Raw genomic sequence first — 20,507 nt, forward strand, 5'->3', positions numbered from 1 at the left:
GTTTGTTCATTTGTTTTGTTTCTTAGATTCCACATATAAGTGAAATCATACAGTATTTGTCTTTCTCTGTCTGTCTTATTTCTCTTAGCATAATATCCTCTAGGCCCATCCATGTTGTCACAAATGGCAAGATTTCTTTTTTTTAACGGCTGAGTAATATTCCACATCTTCTTTATCCATTCATCTATCAGTGGGCACTTGGGTAGTCTTCCTATTTTCTTTTCTATTTTTTGACTGTCTGGCAAGTGAAAAGTGATATTTAAGTGGTATACATTTTCACCATAACTAATTTATTTACATTACTACGTTTGTATTTCTTCAGCCTGTAGTCACACAAATATTTGTTGAATGAATGTTCATATTCTCTGACTTTTTTTTCTTCTTAATTGTTCATAGTAGATGCTACATTTATGTGTGACAAGAGGTGTAACAAGAAACGGTTATGTGGACGGCATAAATGTAACGAGATATGCTGTGTGGTAAGTGGACCTATCATTAGGCACTATCAGATTGCATTCATCTAGGGGCTGGGCTTCTGGAAGCCTCAGCCATCTAGAATGCAGCCCAGATTTGGAAATCACTGGGAAAGGGCCCTGAGCAGCAGTCAGAATCCTGCCCAGAGAGACAGACTGGTCCTTTTTAGGCCTCAGCCAGGTCAAGAAGTCAGCTGATGGCAACATGGAGGAAGGGAAAGAAGAAAGACAAAAGGCCTCAGGCTCCAGAGCTCAAGACCACTGGATGAGCACGTAGTCATCTGCAAGAGACTGTATGCTGTCCCAGCACACAGGCTGGCTTGGCCTTAGCAACTCAGGCTTCAAATTTCATATATTCCATGGGTCAGATCAGTAGGCAAAATGAGTGTGGCTTTTTTTTTTTTTTTGGCTGTGTCGGGTTTTAGTTGTGGCACATGGGTTCTTTGTTGAGGCATGCGGGATCTTTTTGTTGCGGCACACAGGCTTCTCTCTAGTCGTGGCATGCAGGTTTTCTCTCTCTAGTTGTGGTGCACAGGTTCCAGAGCTTGTGGGCTCTGTAGTTTGCAGCACACGGGCTCTCTAGTTGAGGTGCACGAGCTCAGTAGTTGTGGCACATGGGCTTAGTTGCCCCGCGGCATGTGGGATCTTATTTCCCTGACCAGGGATCGAACCCGCGTCCCCTGCATTGGAAGGAGGATTCTTTACCACTGGACCACCAGGGAAGTCCCGAGTGTGGCATTTTTTAAAGAACAAGTTTCAGTTATCTGAAATATTCACTTCTGTGGAACTAAATAAAGGAAGCACTACCTGGCAGTGGGTACTGTGTTATCGTGTGTGTGTGTGTGTGTGTGTGTGTGTGTGTGTGTGTGTGTGTGTGTGTGTGTGTGTGTAAACAAGGTAACACAGTACCAATAGTAAAGTAGTACATATATACACACACATATATAATACACAATTGTTATTTTTAGCATTTATATTGACAGTGTGAAGAGTGATGAAATTGTTCTGTGTATCAAGTGTTTGAAAGTTTAAAGACTTCCTCTTATTACTGAATATTTCAAACATATATAAAAGCAGAGAGACAAGTATGAGTCCCATATGCCCAACATCTAGCTTCAGTAGTGATCAGGTCATGACTAATCTTGTTTCATTCACATCCCCACCTACTCCCCCTCCTTTGATTATTTTGAAGCTAATTCCAGATATCATGCGATCTATAATTGTGGAGAGCTTCTTTATTAATCTTGTTTATGGAAAATATAAAATGGAGATAATTTTGTAAACATATATAAATCACTCAGGAATTCCCTGGCAGTCCAGTGGTTAGGACTCTGTGCTTCCACTGCCGGAAGCACAGGTTCGATGCCTGGTCGGGGAACTAAGATCCTGCATGCAATCAATCAATCAATCAGTATCTCTTCTCCTAGGATAAGGAGCACAAGTGTCCTTTGATTTGTGGGAGGAAACTCCGCTGTGGCCTTCATAGATGTGAAGAACCTTGTCATCGTGGGAACTGCCAAACATGCTGGCAAGCTAGTGAGTGTCTTCACTGTATACTTTATTATATAGAGTTTTCCAGAAAGTCAGGAATGATATATTCTGAGTGATTGATTTTCTTACGTTGGTATGGATTACTGAATTAAGCCTTAGTATTTCAGATATATTGAGACTTTTTTTTAAAAGAGGGTATTAAATCATTTATTGATTACACATGATAATGGATGATACACAGGTCTCATTCCCATCTATAACTTTATCTGGTACCATAATTCAGTTTAGATATGTTGCATAGGATGTGCCAACAATCATATTAATAACCAGAAAACTCCGTAACTTTGCTTGGGTGACCCTTTTAACGGTGAACTCCAGGTCACAACACAGTAACTGTCAGTTCAGCTGAAGACAATGGCTTCTCCACCCAAGCGAGTTGTAAATAAATTTCTAATGGACCCTGGCATCACCCTGAAGGAATTCTAACTTCACATTGTTGGGGTGAAGTTTACCAAAATGGCTTCAGAGTAGACTAACTTTACACAGCACATTTTTTAAAAAGACACATTTATTCAGCTTCATGAGTGGACTATTACATTTAGCAATCAACAGCATGGGTGCAAAAAAAAAATCTACATTAAAACCCTTTGTTGGAATGCTTTACACTTTCTACAGAACAGAAACTAAAATAACCTGTTATACAATTAGTCACAAATACAGTCCTCGAGTTTTTTTGCCCAAACACATGAGTATTGTCAAAAACATGTCTTCTTTGTAGCAGCTAGGCCCTGCCATCACTGTGCTTGGCCGAGTTCACAAATCTCTTGTAACCTGTAGCTTCCCTGTCACTTCCCTGGCTCTCCTCTCCTGCTAAGCTTTGTTTCCTGGCAGTAATTAAAACCTTCTGCCACTGCCATAGCTACTGCTGCTGCTGGAACTACCATAGACACCTTGGTTTCGTGGTTTGGCAAAGTATTGGCCTCCACCACCATAGGGGCCAGAACTTCTGCCTCCAAAGTTTCCTCCTTTCATGGGTCCAAAATTTGAAGATTGATTGTTGTAATTGCCAAAATCATTGTAGCTTCCGCCACCTCCAAAATGGCTTCCGTCATTACCAAATCCATTACTGCCATCCGCACTGCCACCATATCCTCCACCACCACGGCTGCCACCAAAGGCATCTCGACCACTGAAGTTCCCTCCACGACCAGAGTTGTCATTGCCACTAAAACCCCCTCCACGACCACCACCAAAGTTTCCAGAACCACTTTGACCTCTTTGGCTGGATGAAGCACCAGCCATCTCTTGCTTAGATAGGGCTTTCCTTACTTCACAGTTGTGGCCATTCACAGTGTGGTATTTCTGAATGACAGTCTTGTCTGCGGAGTCATGGTCATCAAAGGTTACTAAAGCAAAGCCTCTGTTTTTGCCACTGCCTCAGTAATGATTTCAATCACTTCAGTTTTCCCACACTGTTCAAAATAATCTCTTAGGTGATGTTCTTCAGTGTCTTCTTTAATGCCACCAACAAAAATCCTTTTCACGGTTAAGTGGACGCCAGGTCTTTGCGAATCTTCTCTTGACGGCCCTCTTTGGTTCCCCAACTCTTCCATCCACCTCGTGTGGCCTCGCATCCATGGCCGCATCCACCTCCTCCACAGTGGCATACGTGACAAACCTGAAGCCTCTGGAGTGCCTGGTGTTTGGACCCCTCGTTACCACAGTCTGTGAGCGTCCCTGCTGCTCAGGTGGCTCCTCAGACTCGCATCGGTTGTTTCAAAGCTCAAACGTCTGGTGAGGAGCTTCCGCAGCTGTTCGGGCTCTTTGGGAGACTCTGACTTAGACATGACGGCAGTGGAGAGGGAAGATGTCAACGATGCTTACTCGGCGGTGTCCACGTGCAGAAAAGCTATTGAGACTTTTAAAGAAGTTATTCCTCTGTTGTCCCTGAATGTATGAAACTTGGGATGTAAGCAGTGATCCTAAGATGGGGTCTCCTTGTGTTACAATATTAAAAACTCACATTCATTAATACACTACCAATCCCATCAGAAAACTCTGGGGAAAAGTATTAGGAAGTTGTCAGGCTCATAGTGATAAATGCATATTTTCCAAAATTCTGTTTTCACCTGAAAGCTTGAATGTTATCGTTGGCAGCAAAGTCAGTTTCCTTAAAGTGATGGTCTCACTGTTAATTTTTGATAAATGTCTGCCAAAATACCCAAGTCTGAATAATCATAGTTTGTCGGTCACTTTTTCAGGTAAAACGGTGTGTTATGGGAAAAGAGGTTAATTTATCAATTCAGCTCACGACTCAGAAAAGTGCAGTTCTTTAGAATGACCAGAGGTCAGACAGCCGTCCATATCTGAGGGTTCCACATCCATGGATTCCACATCCATAGATTCGACCAACCGTGGGTTGAAAATATTCAAGGAGAAAAATTCTAGAAAGTTCCAAAAGCAAAACTTGAATTTGTTTTGTGCTGGCAGCTACTTATATAGCATTTACATTGCATTGGGTATTATTAGTAACCTAGAGATGATGTAAAGTATACAGGAGGATGTGCATAGGTTGTATTCAAATACTACAGCATATTATATAGGGGACTTGAGCATTCTTGGATTTTGGTACCCATGGGGGTCCTGGAACCAATCCCTCCCCGCCAGGATACTGAGGGACAACTGTATTTTTGTGTGCAACAAAAGTGCTTGAAGCATATACCCTATTTAGTTCCACAGAATATTAGAAAGGCATGTATTTAAGGGTCACGATTTTGTTTTTACTTCTTCATCAAGGACTTTCTTAAGTGAAATTGTCATCTTTTATCTACTCTAAGTACATGGCAGTGAAAAATACAACGGTTACAGTTTGGCACTACTGCCTTATTTGCGCTAATGCCCTGGCAGTATTACCAGCTGTTGCTTTTTCACCATCAGTGCAAATGTCAACATAGTGAAAAAAAGCAGATAGTATCTAAGTATTATTATGAAAATAATTTTGACCTTGTGGACTCCCTGAAAAGATCAGGGAGTCCTAGGGGTCAACTGAGCACTCTTTGAGAACTGCTACATTAAAAGATTAGCCTAGATCAGGGTTTCCCAACATATCTTCTGTGGAATACTAGGCCTACCATATTTCAAAAAGGAGTTAAGTACTTTGTTATAAATCACACACATGGAGTTCCGTAGAAACAAGTTATGTAGCCTCTTACTCTTTCCCTAGCTGTTTCACATATATTAGCCCACCCCCACAATAAACTTGAGTGGACAGGTCAAAGTTTGGTATCCCCATTTGACCAAAAGGAAGCAATCTCAGAGTCGTTAAGTTACCTGCCCACAGTCACCGCACAAGTGAGAAGTAGGTCCAGGACTAGAAGCCTAAGTCTCCTGCTATATTTACAGGGCTCTTTCCACCACGTTGTGTAGCCTCTGAAGAGTTTTCTGGAGAGTGCTGACTGGAGAAGAGGAGTGGGTAGAGGAATCCTGGAGGGCCTGGGCTTTCTGACTCTTGGTCCCTAGTTGAGAACCATGGCCAAAGACCCAGCCTCTACCAAGGACCAGGATTGAAGAACTAGCTCCCCTTTGGGTCTAAGGGTGAGGAGAGCTCTTGACAAAGTGGGCCGCTTGTTGGAGGCCCCACGTGAGTTCTCATTTTGATTGGGCTTGTGAACTGTGCCTAGTGAACTCAGATGTAGCTCTCGGCTTCATCTCAACTTCATATTTTTATCATGGTAGATGTCGGTTATACTTATAAGAATTTTTTTTTAATGGCTTCAGTGGCTCTCTGAGGTTTATATTCAAAAGCCTGTTTTTCTATGTTTGTTAGCTACCTGTGGCTTTCATAATCTCTATCCATTTTCCTAACCAAAAAGTTAAAAAAAAAAAAAAAGAATCTGTTTCTTTAGTGGAAGTCTCCTGTTCTGTCAAAAGAGATGGTCTGTAGATCTTTTGTTTATAAAATACATGTAAAAATGTCTTGGGATACTCATGGACTTAAGTTTGTTGCAAGTAAAAATTGAACACTTTGCCAGCAGCTCAACTTAAATGAAATAAAAACCTTTTTAAAAAGAGCAGCCCCCCGCCCCAAAATTCTCCTGTAAAACCACAAGCCAAAAAAAAAAGAAGTGTGTGTGTAATTATCTTGTGCACATCTCAAATTCATGAAGTGTTGTTTTGTTTCACCTGCTGCTTCACCAGGTTTTGATGAATTAACCTGCCATTGTGGCGCATCAGTGATCTACCCTCCAGTTCCCTGTGGTACCAGGCCCCCTGAGTGTACCCAGACCTGTGCCAGAGTCCATGAATGTGACCATCCAGGTGGGTCCTGTCTCCTTGCCTCCACACCTCACAGCCTGCTCACACTGTGTCATTTAGGATGTTGCATGATGGTCGTCACTGCTCTGAGGTTACACTGTGGTAGCCCCTCCTTGTTCCCTGTGTTCAGAGGCTGTTTCTGTGAAGATGGGTCTGAGATCTGGGCCACAGCTGGGAATCACAGTGCCTTCCAATGCTTTACTCTGTGGATGTCAAAAACACATCCAAAGAGTTGGGAGAATCCCCAGCTGGTCTTGTCTTCTTTCTTTGTGGCCTCCACTTCTGGTGCATATTTCAAAGTTAAGCATCTTTTTGTAAAGTTAAAAGTAATTCGGATTTGTTGTTTTTGTAGACGCAATATATATTTATTACATAAAAAGGAAGAGAGAAAGAAAGAAAATAGAGATAAAGTCAAAAGATTGAAATGAACTCATCTCTTATGTCACCTTTTAGGAATTACGCCCTGGTGTATATTTTTCAGGGCCTTTTTCCATGGGCAAAAATATATACTTGCATTTTTTTTCCTAAAATAAAAGTGGGATCCTAATGAATTTATTTTAACTAGATATTTTTCCCTCTTATTATTGTAATTTTAATCTATCTCCGTATCAGTGAATATTTTTCTAGATGGTAGTGGAGTGTCCTGTTACATGGATGGGCCATAACTGATTCAGTCAGTTTCATGTTGCTGGACATTTGTTTCCAGTTTTTCTGTGATAGACTGCTGTAGATACCAGGTAAATAGCTACTTGACATCACCCATTTTCTGTCCAGTCTAGTCACTGGTTTTCCTCTAGGACCATATTGGCCCTATCATTTCATTTTACCAAGTCCCAGAGGCAAACCTGATATAATTTAAGTCACTGGATTTGATACTTACAATAAATCTGGCCATATGATTTAGTCTGACAAATAGACAAGCAGTTCTCAATTTTTTAAGTTAATAGAGTGGAAAAGAATTAAGTAAATTCCTCATGAAGTGAAAAGTCCCTCCTTTCCTGGAGACCTTAAGGCGGCCCTCCCAGCTTAGTTTGCAAGCCCTTCCTGTGGTGTTCACACCAGCATGAAGTTAATGTCCAAACAGATACTCACCCACTCACTTGTACTCACTTCCTTTATAGTCACTTGCAGATGTTACAAATGAAGTCCAAATCCTGCTGATTGATGTCCATAGTGAGAACTTAACTATTTGTGAGTTGTTTTGTTTTAGCCTGCTTTCATTCAGCATTCACTTAACTTTTCTTGAGTGTTTCTTGTATATCCAGCATGGTGACCATCATAGAGGGAGGTTCAGAGGAAGGAAAAAATAGCCCATGACCTTGAGGTTTTTCTGTTGTTTCTGAGAGGAAGAAGATGGTAGTTGAAAACATATGACACAACCAGCCAATACATGAAGGAGGGCCAGATAGCATGGCAGCAAGCCATCTGTGTAAGAACTAAGAGGTCAGGGAGAGCAAGAGCGCTCAGGGCAGGGTGTGGTCAGCCAAGGAAGGCTTTGTTGTAGGAGATGAGTTTGAATGAACTGCCTCTTCCAGGCAGTAAGGAAATTGAAAGGGGTCAGAGGAAGCATGTTAGATGAGATAACAAAGATGTCTGAACAAAAGGGAGCAGTTGCTGTGTAAGGTAGGACCAAAAGAATGACTGAGTAATGTGGACAGACCATGTGGCAGTGCCACAGGAGACGGAATAGAAAAACTGCCTCCTTCTCTGCTTTTGTGTCTCTCGCCCCTCAGTTGGGTTTCTTTTTCTCACCCATGTTCATCTTTCAACACTTTAATTTAAAGCCAACTACTTTTACTTTCCAGTGACCATTTTAAAAAGTACTCAGCTCTGAAATTTAAAAGTTCCATGTCATATGCCATTATAATATGTATAGTAGTCTATGTTTAAACATCATTCCTAATTTTAAACATTACTCCTAATTTTACCTTTCTCTTTCTACAGTGTATCATTCTTGTCATAGTGAGGACAAGTGTCCCCCTTGTACTTTTCTAACTCAGAAATGGTGCATGGGCAAACATGAGGTAAGTTTTCTCTCTCAAGTGTTCGTTGTTCCAACCAGAGATTTATGATTGGATTTCGTTAAGAGGGTTAGCCTCATTATTTCTCAAAATAAATATACTCCAAGAAGCAGAGATTTGCTGTTGCCACTTTTTTTCTTTTCTTTTTCTTTTCATTAAGGTATAGTTTGCATAAAATGAAATGTACCCTTTTTAGTGTACAAACCTATGAGTTTTGACAAAAGCATTTGTACAGTCATGTAACCACCACCACAGTCAAGATGTGGAGCATTCATTCACCCCCAACATTCCTTTGGGCCACTTCATAGTTACTCTCCCCTTACCTCCAGGCCCTGGCAACCAATGATCTGTTGTCTGCCCCTGTAGTTTTGCCTTTTCAGAATATCACATAAATGGAATCATACAGTAGGTAGCATTCTGAGTCTATTCTGCTCTCATTATTTATTTATTTATTTAAAAATAAATTTATTTATTTATTTATTTATTTGGCTGCTTCATTGCCGTGCGCAGGCTTTCTCTAGTTGCGGCGTGAGTAGGGGCTACTCTTCGTTGCGGTGCGTGGGCTTCTCATTGCTGTGGCTTCTCTTGTTGCGGAGCACAGGCTCTAGGCTCATGGGCTTCGGTAGTTGTGGCCTGCGGGCTCAGTGTTTGTGGCTCGTGGGCTCTGAAGTGCAGGCTCAGTAGTTGTGGCGCACAGGCTTAGTTGCTCCGTGGCATGTGGGATGTTCCTGGACCAGGACTGAAACCCGCCGTGTCCCCTGCATTGGCAGGCGGATTCTTAACCACTGTGCCACCAGGGAAGTCCCTGTTCTCATTTTTAATCTGGTTACAATCAAATGAAACTCAGCCGGTTGGCCTTGAGAGCATGAGCCGTGTTCAGAGACAACTTGTAGGTTAGCCAGCATGGGGAGGGGTTGCTAGTCTGGGGAAAGGTGTTACAGTGAGAATATCCCACGAGTGAGAGTGGGCTCTCCACCAGTTGCCACCATTCCTTCTCTCTACTCCCTACGCAGCTTTCCATCCTGCCTGATCGGCCATACACCTTCCTCCAGGCTAATCGCTGCCATTACCATGAAGAACTTTCATCCTTATTCTTAGTGTCTAAGCTGTATTTGGCACTGCTGACTATAGACACTTTGAAACACTTTAAAAAGATTTATTTATTTTAAAAACGCATATTCATTGTAGACGATTAAGATAATACAGTTTTGCTATGCAGAAAGAAATACTCTTAACATCCTGGTGTATAGACTTCCAGGCATGTGTGATACACTCTTTCCCCTACTCTATGACGATTATACTGTTTTGTAACCTGCTTTTTTTACTTTGTAACATGTTGACCAACATTTCTTGAAACTCTTGACAACTATGACAATATGCTTTCAGTATTCTTATCTTGATGGACATATTTTTCTCCACTTATTTCCTGTCAGTGGTTCTCAAGTCATAATCCTTGGTATTTATTCTTCCTCTAAAAATCTCACTTCCTCTGAGAGTAACCATTCTTAGACATCCATGTGTCATCTTTGTGTTCATGGACTTCAGTCAACAAATACTTACTGCGTACCTGCTATGTACTAGGTAACAGGCTAGGTTTGGGTGATTCAGAAATGAACAAGACAGGTGCCACCCCTGCCCTTGTGCAGCCTTCACTCTGAGGCGGGAAACAGACGTGTAAACAGTCGATTATAAGTACAGTAGTGTGTGGGACTTCCCTGGTGGTCCAGTGGTTAAGACTCTGTGCTACCAATGCAGGGGGCTCAAGTTCAATCCCTGGTCGGGGAACTAGATCATGCATACCACAACTAAAAGATCCTGCATGCCGCAACTAAGCCCTGGCACAGCCAAATAAATAAATAAATACTGAGAAAAAAAAAAAGTACAGTAGTGTGGGAAGTACAGAGTACTGAAGGGGATAGAAGGGGCCCTTACCCAGGAAAGGTGTTTCTGGAGGAAGTATCATAAGTAACATCTAAAGGACAGTGAGAAGATAGGCAAGTAATGTGGGGAGGGGACAACAGAGGGCATAGCATATGCACAAATTATCCCAGTGGTGGAGTAGGTGAGTGTTTAATGACTGGAAACTACATTCTACCAAAATACTGATTCCAAAGCATGTACATCCTAGGCTTTGGGAGCCTCTTCAAGAGTACAAGTTATGTGTCACCAGAGTCGAAGTATATTCCTAATTTTGAGGGTTCTTAAAAGAATTTGAGTGAATATGTAAGACTAACCTTTGGTTCCACAGGAATAAAATTCTGGCATCTTTTTCCTGGAGTGAAGAATCCTGAATGGAGGCAATTTCTCAAGAAAAAAAAATGATTTGGTTGGTCCACGGCCTGTTGCCTCTTAATTTTTTTAATGACAGAGCTGTCTAAAACTATGGAGATCATGGGTTGGGAGATGTGAGGAGAGTTGAGTAATTAATTACATAAAACAGCCCTGCAAGCAGTCTTGAAACAATGAGCCAAGGGTGCCCCCACCCCCAGGGTTTCTGTGAACTCAGTGCCCTAGCTGTTTGCAGAGGGAAAAGGTCACCTGATCCTCCCAGTTAGTCATAAAATTTTCAGAAACTCCCTAGTTATCTGGTTTCACATGCTTGTTAACCACCTTGGGAAGTTTATGTTTCAAGTCACACTCGGCTGCTAAAACAAATCCTTTTAGATCATAACAAGCATTTTTTTTTAAATTTTTATTTTTTGACTTCATTGGGTCTTTGTTGCTGCTCGCAGGCTTTCTCTAGTTGTGTCGAGCGGGGGCTACTCTTCGTTGTGGTACGCGGGCTTCTCACTGCGGTGGCTTCTCTTGTTGCGGAGCACAGGCTCTAGGTGCGTGGGCTTCAGTAGTTGTGGCGCACGGGCTTAGTTGCTCCGCGGCATGTGGGATCTTCCTGGACCAGGGATCGAACCCATATTCCCTGCATTGGCAGGCAGATTCTTAACCACTGCACCACCAGGGAAGTCCCATAACAAGCATTATTAAATAAGGTTCAGGTTTGTTTTCTTTTCAAACTAACCTTTCAGACTTTGAAAAACAGCCTGATTTTTGTTTCAGATAAAAATAACTTTTTTAAAAACATGCTCTTTTTGAAAGTTCAGAAATGTTTAAGTAGGAAGTTAAAATCCTCCCCAAGTCCTGCATGGAGATGAGAATCTGGCTACTTCTGTCTCTCCTAGTTACGAAGCAACATCCCTTGTCACCTGGTTGATATCTCTTGCGGATTACCCTGCAGTGCCACGCTACCGTGTGGGATGCACAGGTGTCAGAGACTCTGTCACAAAGGAGAGTGTCTTGTGGATGAGGTCTGCAAGCAGCCCTGCACCATCTCCAGAGCTGACTGTGGCCACCCATGTATGGCACCTTGCCACCTCAGCTCACCCTGCCCTGTGACTGCTTGCAAAGCCAAGGTGAGTAATCCTGGCTCCTGGTGGGGCGCTGACTGTGGTTCTGGGGCTGCTGATGAGTCCAGAACTGCCTACAGTGGCACCTGGACACACATCCTTACCAGGGGTCTTTGGTTGCAAGGAACTGCAAGTTAAGTTAACAAGAGAAGAAGGGTGGAGTAAATTGTACAGACTTCTATCTGCCAAGCTTGAGGTGGTCTTTTAATTCAGAAAGTACCCACTGCCACCTGACCAGTTTCTGTCTCCCTTTGATCAAATTCTCAAGAGAGACTCTGATTGTCTGCTTATTCAACAAATACATAAGTGTCTATTTTGTATAAGATGTAATGCTGTGATAGGTCCTGGGGCTCCACCAGTGAACAGTGGACATGTGGTTCCTTTAATTAGAGGGACAGATACTAATTAATTACTCAGATAATTAACTGTGACTGTGGTAATGTCGTGAAGGAGTAGTTACCCCCTTGTAGGGGGTGCCACAAGAACATGTGAGTGAGGGACTTACCTGGTCTGAGGGATTAAGCAAGGTCTCCCCCGCCGAGGAGGTGAAAGCAGAGGGATGAAGTGGAGTCGATTAGACCTTGGCTGGTCCTGGGTCAAGTGTCTACCTCTGGTTCAGTGGTAAAAACTTCATTCTAGGCCTGCCCCTTCAGGCAAGATTAAGGACAGAAGTCATTCCCAGTAAGGGGCACTGTCGACTGGACACTTCCCTCCTAGCATGTCAACCACCACGTTGTCAGTTTGCATGTGTGGTTAGCTCCTCCATCTTGGAGGGTAGCCACTCACTGTCTCTCTATTCTCTGCCGTGGTTTGATTTGAGAGAGGCTTTAAAAGTGAAACCTGCCCATTCACATATTTACCGTGGGCTGAAAGTTGCTACATGTTAATCTTATTTCAGATAGAGCTGCAGTGTGAATGTGGACGAAGAAAAGAAATCATGATTTGCTCTGAAGCATCCAGTACTTATCAAAGGTTAGTGCTACTTAAATGTTAACAATTGTTGGGTCTAGATAAAGGGTATACAGGAGCTTATTGTAGGATCTTTGCAACTTTTAAGGAAGGTTTTTTTAAATAAATTTTCTTGAGTCTAGTTTTTCTGGTTAAAAGAAAAAGTACTGCTTTATGTACCTTACCTTCCCTAACTTTAATTTGTGAAATAACCTTTTTGTTTCTCTCCTCTCCTCCTCCTTCCTCTCTCTCTCCCTTTTGGTCTTATGACACCATGAGATCAGAAGGGAAGATGTCCTGAAGTTGCGTGCATTGCTTCAGCGTTCCACCGCTTGGGGCACAGCCAGGACCAGGTCCTGCGCTCCGGCTGTGGTCTGGGGGGTTCTGACTGTTCTGTGAGTTGTCTTTGCAGCCTCCTGAAATCTTGGGACCTGTGTAGTCACACCGTACAGAAGTGGAGGTGTTTAGGGATGGATGGACGAATAGATGGCAGAGATGCACCATGGAGATGGGACTTTAGGAGTATGCAGACATCAGATTGACTATGTTTGAATACACACTGAGTGCCTGGCATTGGCCCGGATGCTCAAGGGGGTACTGAGGAATGGATTACCTCATTTCCTATGGAGCTGCTTAGCATCTGATCGAGGAGATACCACATAAACGTGTGGATAGTTCATAATAGATGGGCTTCCAAGGCCACACAGATTGTCGAGTGGTAGATTTGCCTTGAAAGAAGTGTTCTGCGTGCCTGGTATGGGGAGGTTCTTGTGAAACTGCAACGCCTTTCTTCCCTTTCTTTTTTATACTTCAGAATAGCTGCTATTTCCATGGCCTCCAAAATAACAGACATGCAGCTTGGAGATTCAGTGGAAATCAGCAAGTTAATTACTAAGAAGGAAATTCACCAAGCCAGGTAATTTTTTAAATGTGTAGCTGTGTCTTCTTTCTCCCATTAGACTTAATTTCCAAAGGGCAGGAACCATTCATTTGTGTCAGTCTGCAACAGGAAAGCCTTGCACACACAGTAGATGTTCAACAGACATCTGATATTAAGAGACCACACCCACTCCAATGCAGTGAGTCCTGCTCGGGATACAGCTAAGACCAGAGGAGGCTTTTCTGGGCCTCACTGCAGACAGTAGCCAGAGGAAGCAGAGAGCTTGACGTGTCCATTCCAACCCACAGGAGAACAGAGAACAGAGTAGTTTGCTGTGTCGAGAGAAGGAGGTGGGGCTGTCGCGGGGGCGCCGGGAACATTTTGGGGGCTGAGCAGCCAGGGGACACTCTGAAGCCCTTCTGAGAACTCCTAGTCTCCCGTAACTCAGAGGCCTGCACACTTGTCCTTGAGAAGGACCTCATCCAGCCATTGTTTTGGCCAGTCTGTTCTGTCTCCAGGTTGACCATCTAAGAACTTATTGCTGAGTAGGAGCTGTGAAACTTGTACCCTGACTTAATTTTTTTTTCATTTGCTTCTCAAGGCTGGAGTGTGATGAGGAGTGTTCAGCCTTGGAAAGGAGAAAGTAAGTAGTTTCAACTGCTGTTGATCTAATTGTCCTTGAGCTCTGTGAAATTAGTGGGAGGGAGCAACCCTTCAAGCATTCATTCAGCACCTGCTCTGAGTCTTTTGCTGCTGTTGGGGAGCAGGAGAAATTCAATCATCAAGAATCGAAGTGTCTGAGGATAAACCAGTTAGGTGATTTCAGCATATTTCTGAAACATGAGCTTGTGTGGTTTCAGGCAAGTATAAACATCACATGCTCCAAAGCATACTAATTCAGAGACTGGCAGACTTCCTGATTCCAATGGAGACAAGAGGCTTAAAATTCTTTTAATGAACTTTTATGTTGAAGTATAATATACTTCATATAGATCAGAACTATACTGATGAGTGAGTCATCACAAAGGGAATACAGTGGTGTAATCAGCACCAAGGTCAAGAGACAGAAAACTACCAGAACCTACTCTTACACTCCACCGAGATATAGCCTCTATCCTGACTTCTAACAGTTCAGATTATTTTTGTCTGCTTTTGGACTTTATGTAAATGATGAAATCATATTGTTTGTATTATTTTTGTCTGGTTTCTTTCATTACATTTGTGATGTTCATTCCTGTTGTTACATGTAGCAGCATTTTGTTAATTTTCATTTCTGCGTGATATTTTATTGTATTAATTTATCATCATTTATCTGTTCTGTAGTTTATAGATATATGTGCTGTTATCAGTGTTGGGCTATTACAAATAATGATCTTTTAAGAATATCCGTATACTTGCCTTGCTATATGTATGTACTCATCTCTGTTGGATATAAACTCAGGAGTAGAATTGCTGATTAATAGGGTATGCATATTTTCAGCTTTAATTGATTCTGCCGAACAGTGTCCAAAATGTTTGTACCAGTTACACGCCCACGAGCAGGGTCATATTTTCCATTGCTCTCTGTTTGTGTCAGCCCTTGGAATTGTCAGTCTTTTTCATTTTAATCCATTTTTGTAGATGTATAACTAGGTATCATTGAGCTTCTAATTTATATTTGTCTGATGACTGGTGAGTTTGAGCACCTTTTCATATGTTTGTTGGCCATTTGGATATCCTCTTTTGTGAAATACCTATTCAGGTCTTTGCTTATTTTTTTAATTGTATCATCTGTCTTTTTCATATTGATTACTAGGAATTCTGTATATATTTTGGATATGTGTCCTTTGTTTTATATATTGTTTTCCTCACACTCCGTGCCTTCACTTTTCACTAACTGGTGTCTTGATAAACGGAAGTTTCTAATTTTAATGTAGTCCAGTTTATCAGTCTTTTCCTTAGTGAATAGTACTTTATATGTCTTGTTTAAGAAATATTTGCCTATCCTGAGGTTGTGATGATATTCTGTGTTATTATCTAGGAGCCTTATTTTACCTTGCACATTTAGATCTACAGTTGACTTGGACCAATTTTTTTTTTTCTAAGCACGGTATAAGGAGGGTTTATGATTCCATTTTTTTCCATACAAATATTCATTTGACCAACATCATTTATCAAGAAATCGTTTACCCAGTGCTCTGCAGGGCCACCTTTGTCTTAAATCAAGTATTCATATTGTGTATGGGTTATTTCTGAGCTCATTCTATTCCATTGTGCTTGTATCACATTATCTTAATTACTGTACCTTTATAACTGGTAGCATGTCTCTTCAAACATGGTCTTTCTCCAAGATTGTCTTGGCTGTTCTTGGCCATTTGCATGTCCATTTAAATTTTAGAAATAGCTTATCAGTATGTGCATTAAAAAAAAACTACTGGGATTTTGATTGAGCTGGTATTTAATTTATAGATCAGTTTGGAGAGATTTGACATCTTTATAATATTGAGGCCTCTAATCCATGAACAAAGTATATCCTTCTATTTAGTCATGTTTTCTCTCAATGATATTTTATAGTTTTCTTCATATAGATTTTGTACATCTTTCAATAGATTTTGTTCCTTGCTATTTGATGTATTTTGATGCTATTATAACTGGCATTTTTTCTTGTATCACTTTTAAAATTTAATTCTCTAATTGCTTGTTGCTGGCATATAGGAATACAGTTGATATTTGTTGACCTGTATTCACAACTTTGCTAAATTACTTACTTCTAATAGTTTAGCTTCTTTTAGATTTTGCATGTACACAATCATGTCCTCTTCTAATTTCTTTCTAATTCTTAACTTTTATCTTTTTCTTGCCTTATTGCACTGGCTAGGCCTCCAGTACAATGTTTTTTTGTTTGTTTGTTTGTTAATTAATTAATTTTATTTATTTATTTTTTGGCCGCATTGGGTCTTCATTGCTGTGCGCAGGCTTCCTCTAGTTGCGGTGAGCGGGGGTTACTCTTCATTGTGGTGCGCGGGCTTCTCATTGTGGTGGCTTCTCTTGTGGAGCACGGTCTCTAGGCGTGTGGGCTTCAGTACTTGTCGCACGCGGGCTCAGTACTTGTGGCTCAGGGGCTCCAGAGCGCAGGCTCAGTAGTTGCGGCGCACGGGCTTAGTTGCTCCGTGACATGTGGGATCTTCCCCAGGGCTCGAACCCACGTTCCCTGCATTGGCAGGCGGATTCTTAACCACTGTGCCACCAGGGCAGTCCTCCAGTACAGTGTTGAATGAAGGGTGGTGATAATAGGTATTTCTAACTTATCTCCAGTCTCATAGGGAAAGTTTTAAGTATTTCACCACTATGTATGATGTTTGCTGTAAGTTATTTGAGTATACTCCTTATCAGATTAAGGGGCATTTATTCAATGACTGGCAAACTTTCTGGTTCCAACAAAGATGAAAGGTATAGCTCTGTGAAAATATTAACATTTGGAGAATTTAGCTGAAGAATATGTAGGAGTTCATTGTATTATTCTTGTAACTTACCTTTCTTTGAAAATTTTTCAAGATAAAAAGTTAAGCAGAAACAAACAAATGCAGACAAAGTGCAGTCTTGTTTTACCTAGAAGTTTGACCTTCAACAGTTGTTAACAATACCTCTTTAGGTGGCTAAATGTATAGAAGGTAGTATGATGATTAATAGCACTGCCCAAATTTCCCTTGGTTTGACCCTTATGGTAACTTTGTAATAACTGCTATTCAAAACTCTTGTCCCTTAAGGACTGTAACATTGTTCTCCACTCCAAAATGTGAACTAAGAGTCCTGAATATTCCGAAATGCTGTGGTAAATACACAGAAGGTCTCAAAAACATGGAAATGCACCTTTGTGTAGTTGAGACAGTATTGGATGGTAGTTAGAGCCAGCCAGAGCTCTAGCTTAGATTGCCCAGATTTGAATCCTAGCTTCACAAATCGATTAGCAAAGTGACCATGGGCAAATCACATTATCTCTCCAAGCCTTAATTTTCTTAAATATTTGGGGAAATGGTGACAGTAGTACCTACCTCCCTGAGTTATTATGAGGATTATACATTAAAATTAAGGAAGATATACATAAAACTCTTGGCACAAGCCTAAACCATAGTAGATGCTCGGCAAATGTCAGTTATTGATTAGAACTAGCTGTTTCTGAAAGCCTTTTGATTTTCTCCTCGATCTTTGAATGATGACATAATGACCCTTTATGTAAGGATTCTTTCTTAAATACTCACAGACCTAAGAAAAAAAAATGTGAGTTGAAAAGGAAAATGCCATCTAAACCTGCAAATAGGGACCTCCCTGGTAGTCCTGTGGTTAAGAACCCACCTTCCAATCCAGGGAACATGGGTTCAATCCCTGGTCGGGGAACTAAGATTCGCACACGCTGTGGGGCAACTAAACCCGCATGCCGCAGCTAGAGAGAAGCCCGCGCACTGCAACTACTGAGCCTGTGTGCTTTGGAGCCCACGCACCACAGCTACTGAGCCTGCATGCTCTAGAGCCTGTGCGCTGCAACTAGAGAGAAGCCAGCAACGAAGACCCAGCACAGCCAAAATAAAAAATAGATAGATAAGTAAAAAATAAAGTTGCAAATATATGCTCCATTGCAAAAATGAAAAACTGGCTGGCCATATTCATCCCACAGACATGTTTTATTGGTGTTTGTGTTTGAATTAGTGGCCAACTAATCAAAACATCGAAATATCTCCCCCTTAGGAATTCTTAAAAATTTGAAAATTAAACCTCTTAAAAAATTAGAAAATCTAGCAAGAGTAAACCACATTCTTATGGGTATGAAGCATGTAAGAGACCCCTATCTCTGTGTAAAAGAAAATTGTACTAAGTGCTAAGCTCAATTTTATCTATCTTTAAAAACAAACAAACAGGGGCTTCCCTGGTGGCGCCGTGGTTGAGAGTCCGCCTGCCGATGCAGGGGACACAGGTTCGTGCCCCGGTCCGGGAAGATCCCACATGCCACGGAGCGGCTGGGCCCGTGAGCCATGGCCGCTGAGCCTGCGCATCCGGAGCCTGTGCTCCGCAACGGGAGAGGCCGCGACAGTGAGAGGCCCACGCACCGCGATGAAGAGTGACCCCAGCTTGCCACAGCTGGAAAAAGCCCTCGCACAGAAACGAAGATCCAACACAGCCATAAATAGATTAAATAAATAAAATTTAAAATATATTAAAAAAACAAACAAACACCGACATACATACCTGGATGTTGGTGAGGTGCCACGAAACTCACATACTGCTGGTCAAAACAGAAGCAGCACTGTGGAGCCCTTAGACCACAATGATCAAGGGTCTGATGTCCATACCATTTAACCCAGTTATCCCACACCTTGGAAACATTTTCCAGAAAAATAATCTCAAAAGCTTTTTGTTCAGAGATATTGTGTTACTTATAATATTGAGAAACTGGAGAACTGTTGAAGAAACCTAAATGGGATATAAAAAAATTTTTTAAATAAATTTGAAAAAAAGAAAAAGAACAAAACAAGAAAAAACAAATAAAAGAAACCTAAATGGGGACTGTTTAAGTAAATTGTGGTATATATATAATTAGAAGATTATGCAGCTATTAAAACAAGGAGTGTGAAAGTCAAGTAGTAATATGAGAAATGCTAATCACATAATAATAAGGTGAAAAAAGATTCAAAGTTTTATATATACTGATTGCAACTACTTAAAATTACAGAGGAAAAATCTGAAAGGAAATACATTAAAAATAATGCAGAGCTTATGTTGTAAATGCAATTCTTTATTTTCTAAAGTGATATTAATTTTAATATTATCTGTCTATGTATCTGATGTTTAGGTGAAACCTCAGAGGAAGGCATCCCCCATTGACCATCCCCAGTGCTTTCCCTCCCTCAGCCTTCTCTTCACCTAACAATCTTAAGTCCCCAGTATCAGCCTACAGCTTGCTCAGAACTATCTAGATCTTTTTTTTTTGTTCTTTGAAGACAGTTCAATATCTTGTCCCAAGTTGTTCTTACTCTCCTTAATAATTAGGTTTATTGAAATGAGATCATTAACGTATAAAGAATTTAGGACCTGGGGGGCAAGGGCACTCTGTTACTGTGAGATAGTTTTCCTCCCCTCCTATCCTTTCATTTACTTACTTCTCTCTCACTTTCAGGCGGTTAGCAGAGGCATTTCATATCAGTGATGATTCTGATCCTTTCAACGTACGTTCTTCAGGGTCAAAATTCAGTGACAGTTTGAAAGAAGATGCTAGGTATGTAAGTTGTTACCTACTTTCTTAATTGTGGCTTACCAGAGTGATCTTTTAAGATATAGTAACTAATATGCAGTCCTCTGTGATTGAGCCAGTTTATATATCTATAAGGGATTATATGATGTTTCATAAAAATCCTTCTCTTGGTCTCTTAAAACTGTCCCATTGAAGAATTGAACTTGGGGAGAAAGATTGTATGTGTGTGTGTGTGTGTGTGTGTGTGTGTGTGCGCGCGTGCCCTGTGGTAGGAGTCAGGACCCCCCAGGGGCTGGACGAGCCTGAATTGAAGGATTTCTGTCTGCATTCCACGTCTCTCTGCCCAGGTCTTAATCACATGGGTGGTCCTCACTTGGGTGGTAAAAAGTCTTATTTTCCTCCAGTCTCCTGGCCCTCTGGTGGCTAGTTCTCCTTCCATCTTCCCTTTTCTCATATTTGTTTTCTTACTTTCTCTTCCTTTGTTCCATCACATTCAACCTTCTGTTATCTGATAGTTCCTGACCTCTGCAGGTTTTCTGCCCACATTGTCCACTGCCTGCACTTTACAGGCAGAGGGTGGGTAGAAGGGATTCTCAGAAGATCAGAAACAAATGAAATTAACTGGTTATTTCTCATTTCAGGAAGGACCTAAAGTTTGTCAGCGACATTGAAAAGGAAATGGAAGCCCTTGTGGAGGCCGTGAATAAGGTTGAAGTTCAAAACATCCAGCTGTACATGTCTCTAAGGCCAGCTTGA

General features: G+C 41.4%; 1 protein-coding gene and 1 pseudogene across 1 annotated transcript in view; one reads left to right on the plus strand and one right to left on the minus strand.

Moving 5' to 3' along the window:
* NFX1 (nuclear transcription factor, X-box binding 1) overlaps nt 1-20,507 on the plus strand; it is an 83,439-nt gene that overhangs the window by 57,324 nt on the left and 5,608 nt on the right. The window contains exons 13-21 of the mRNA XM_024132854.3: nt 1,901-2,009; nt 6,162-6,281; nt 8,223-8,302; nt 11,476-11,706; nt 12,599-12,672; nt 13,463-13,564; nt 14,130-14,171; nt 19,677-19,775; nt 20,393-20,459. Coding sequence (XP_023988622.1) covers nt 1,901-2,009; nt 6,162-6,281; nt 8,223-8,302; nt 11,476-11,706; nt 12,599-12,672; nt 13,463-13,564; nt 14,130-14,171; nt 19,677-19,775; nt 20,393-20,459 — 924 coding nt within the window. The remainder of the gene's footprint in view (nt 1-1,900; nt 2,010-6,161; nt 6,282-8,222; nt 8,303-11,475; nt 11,707-12,598; nt 12,673-13,462; nt 13,565-14,129; nt 14,172-19,676; nt 19,776-20,392; nt 20,460-20,507) is intronic.
* LOC102995751 (heterogeneous nuclear ribonucleoprotein A1-like) lies at nt 2,021-6,147 on the minus strand (annotated as a pseudogene).

The sequence above is a fragment of the Physeter macrocephalus genome, chromosome 9 (assembly GCF_002837175.3).
Source record: "Physeter macrocephalus isolate SW-GA chromosome 9, ASM283717v5, whole genome shotgun sequence".
Lineage (NCBI taxonomy): Eukaryota > Metazoa > Chordata > Mammalia > Artiodactyla > Physeteridae > Physeter > Physeter macrocephalus.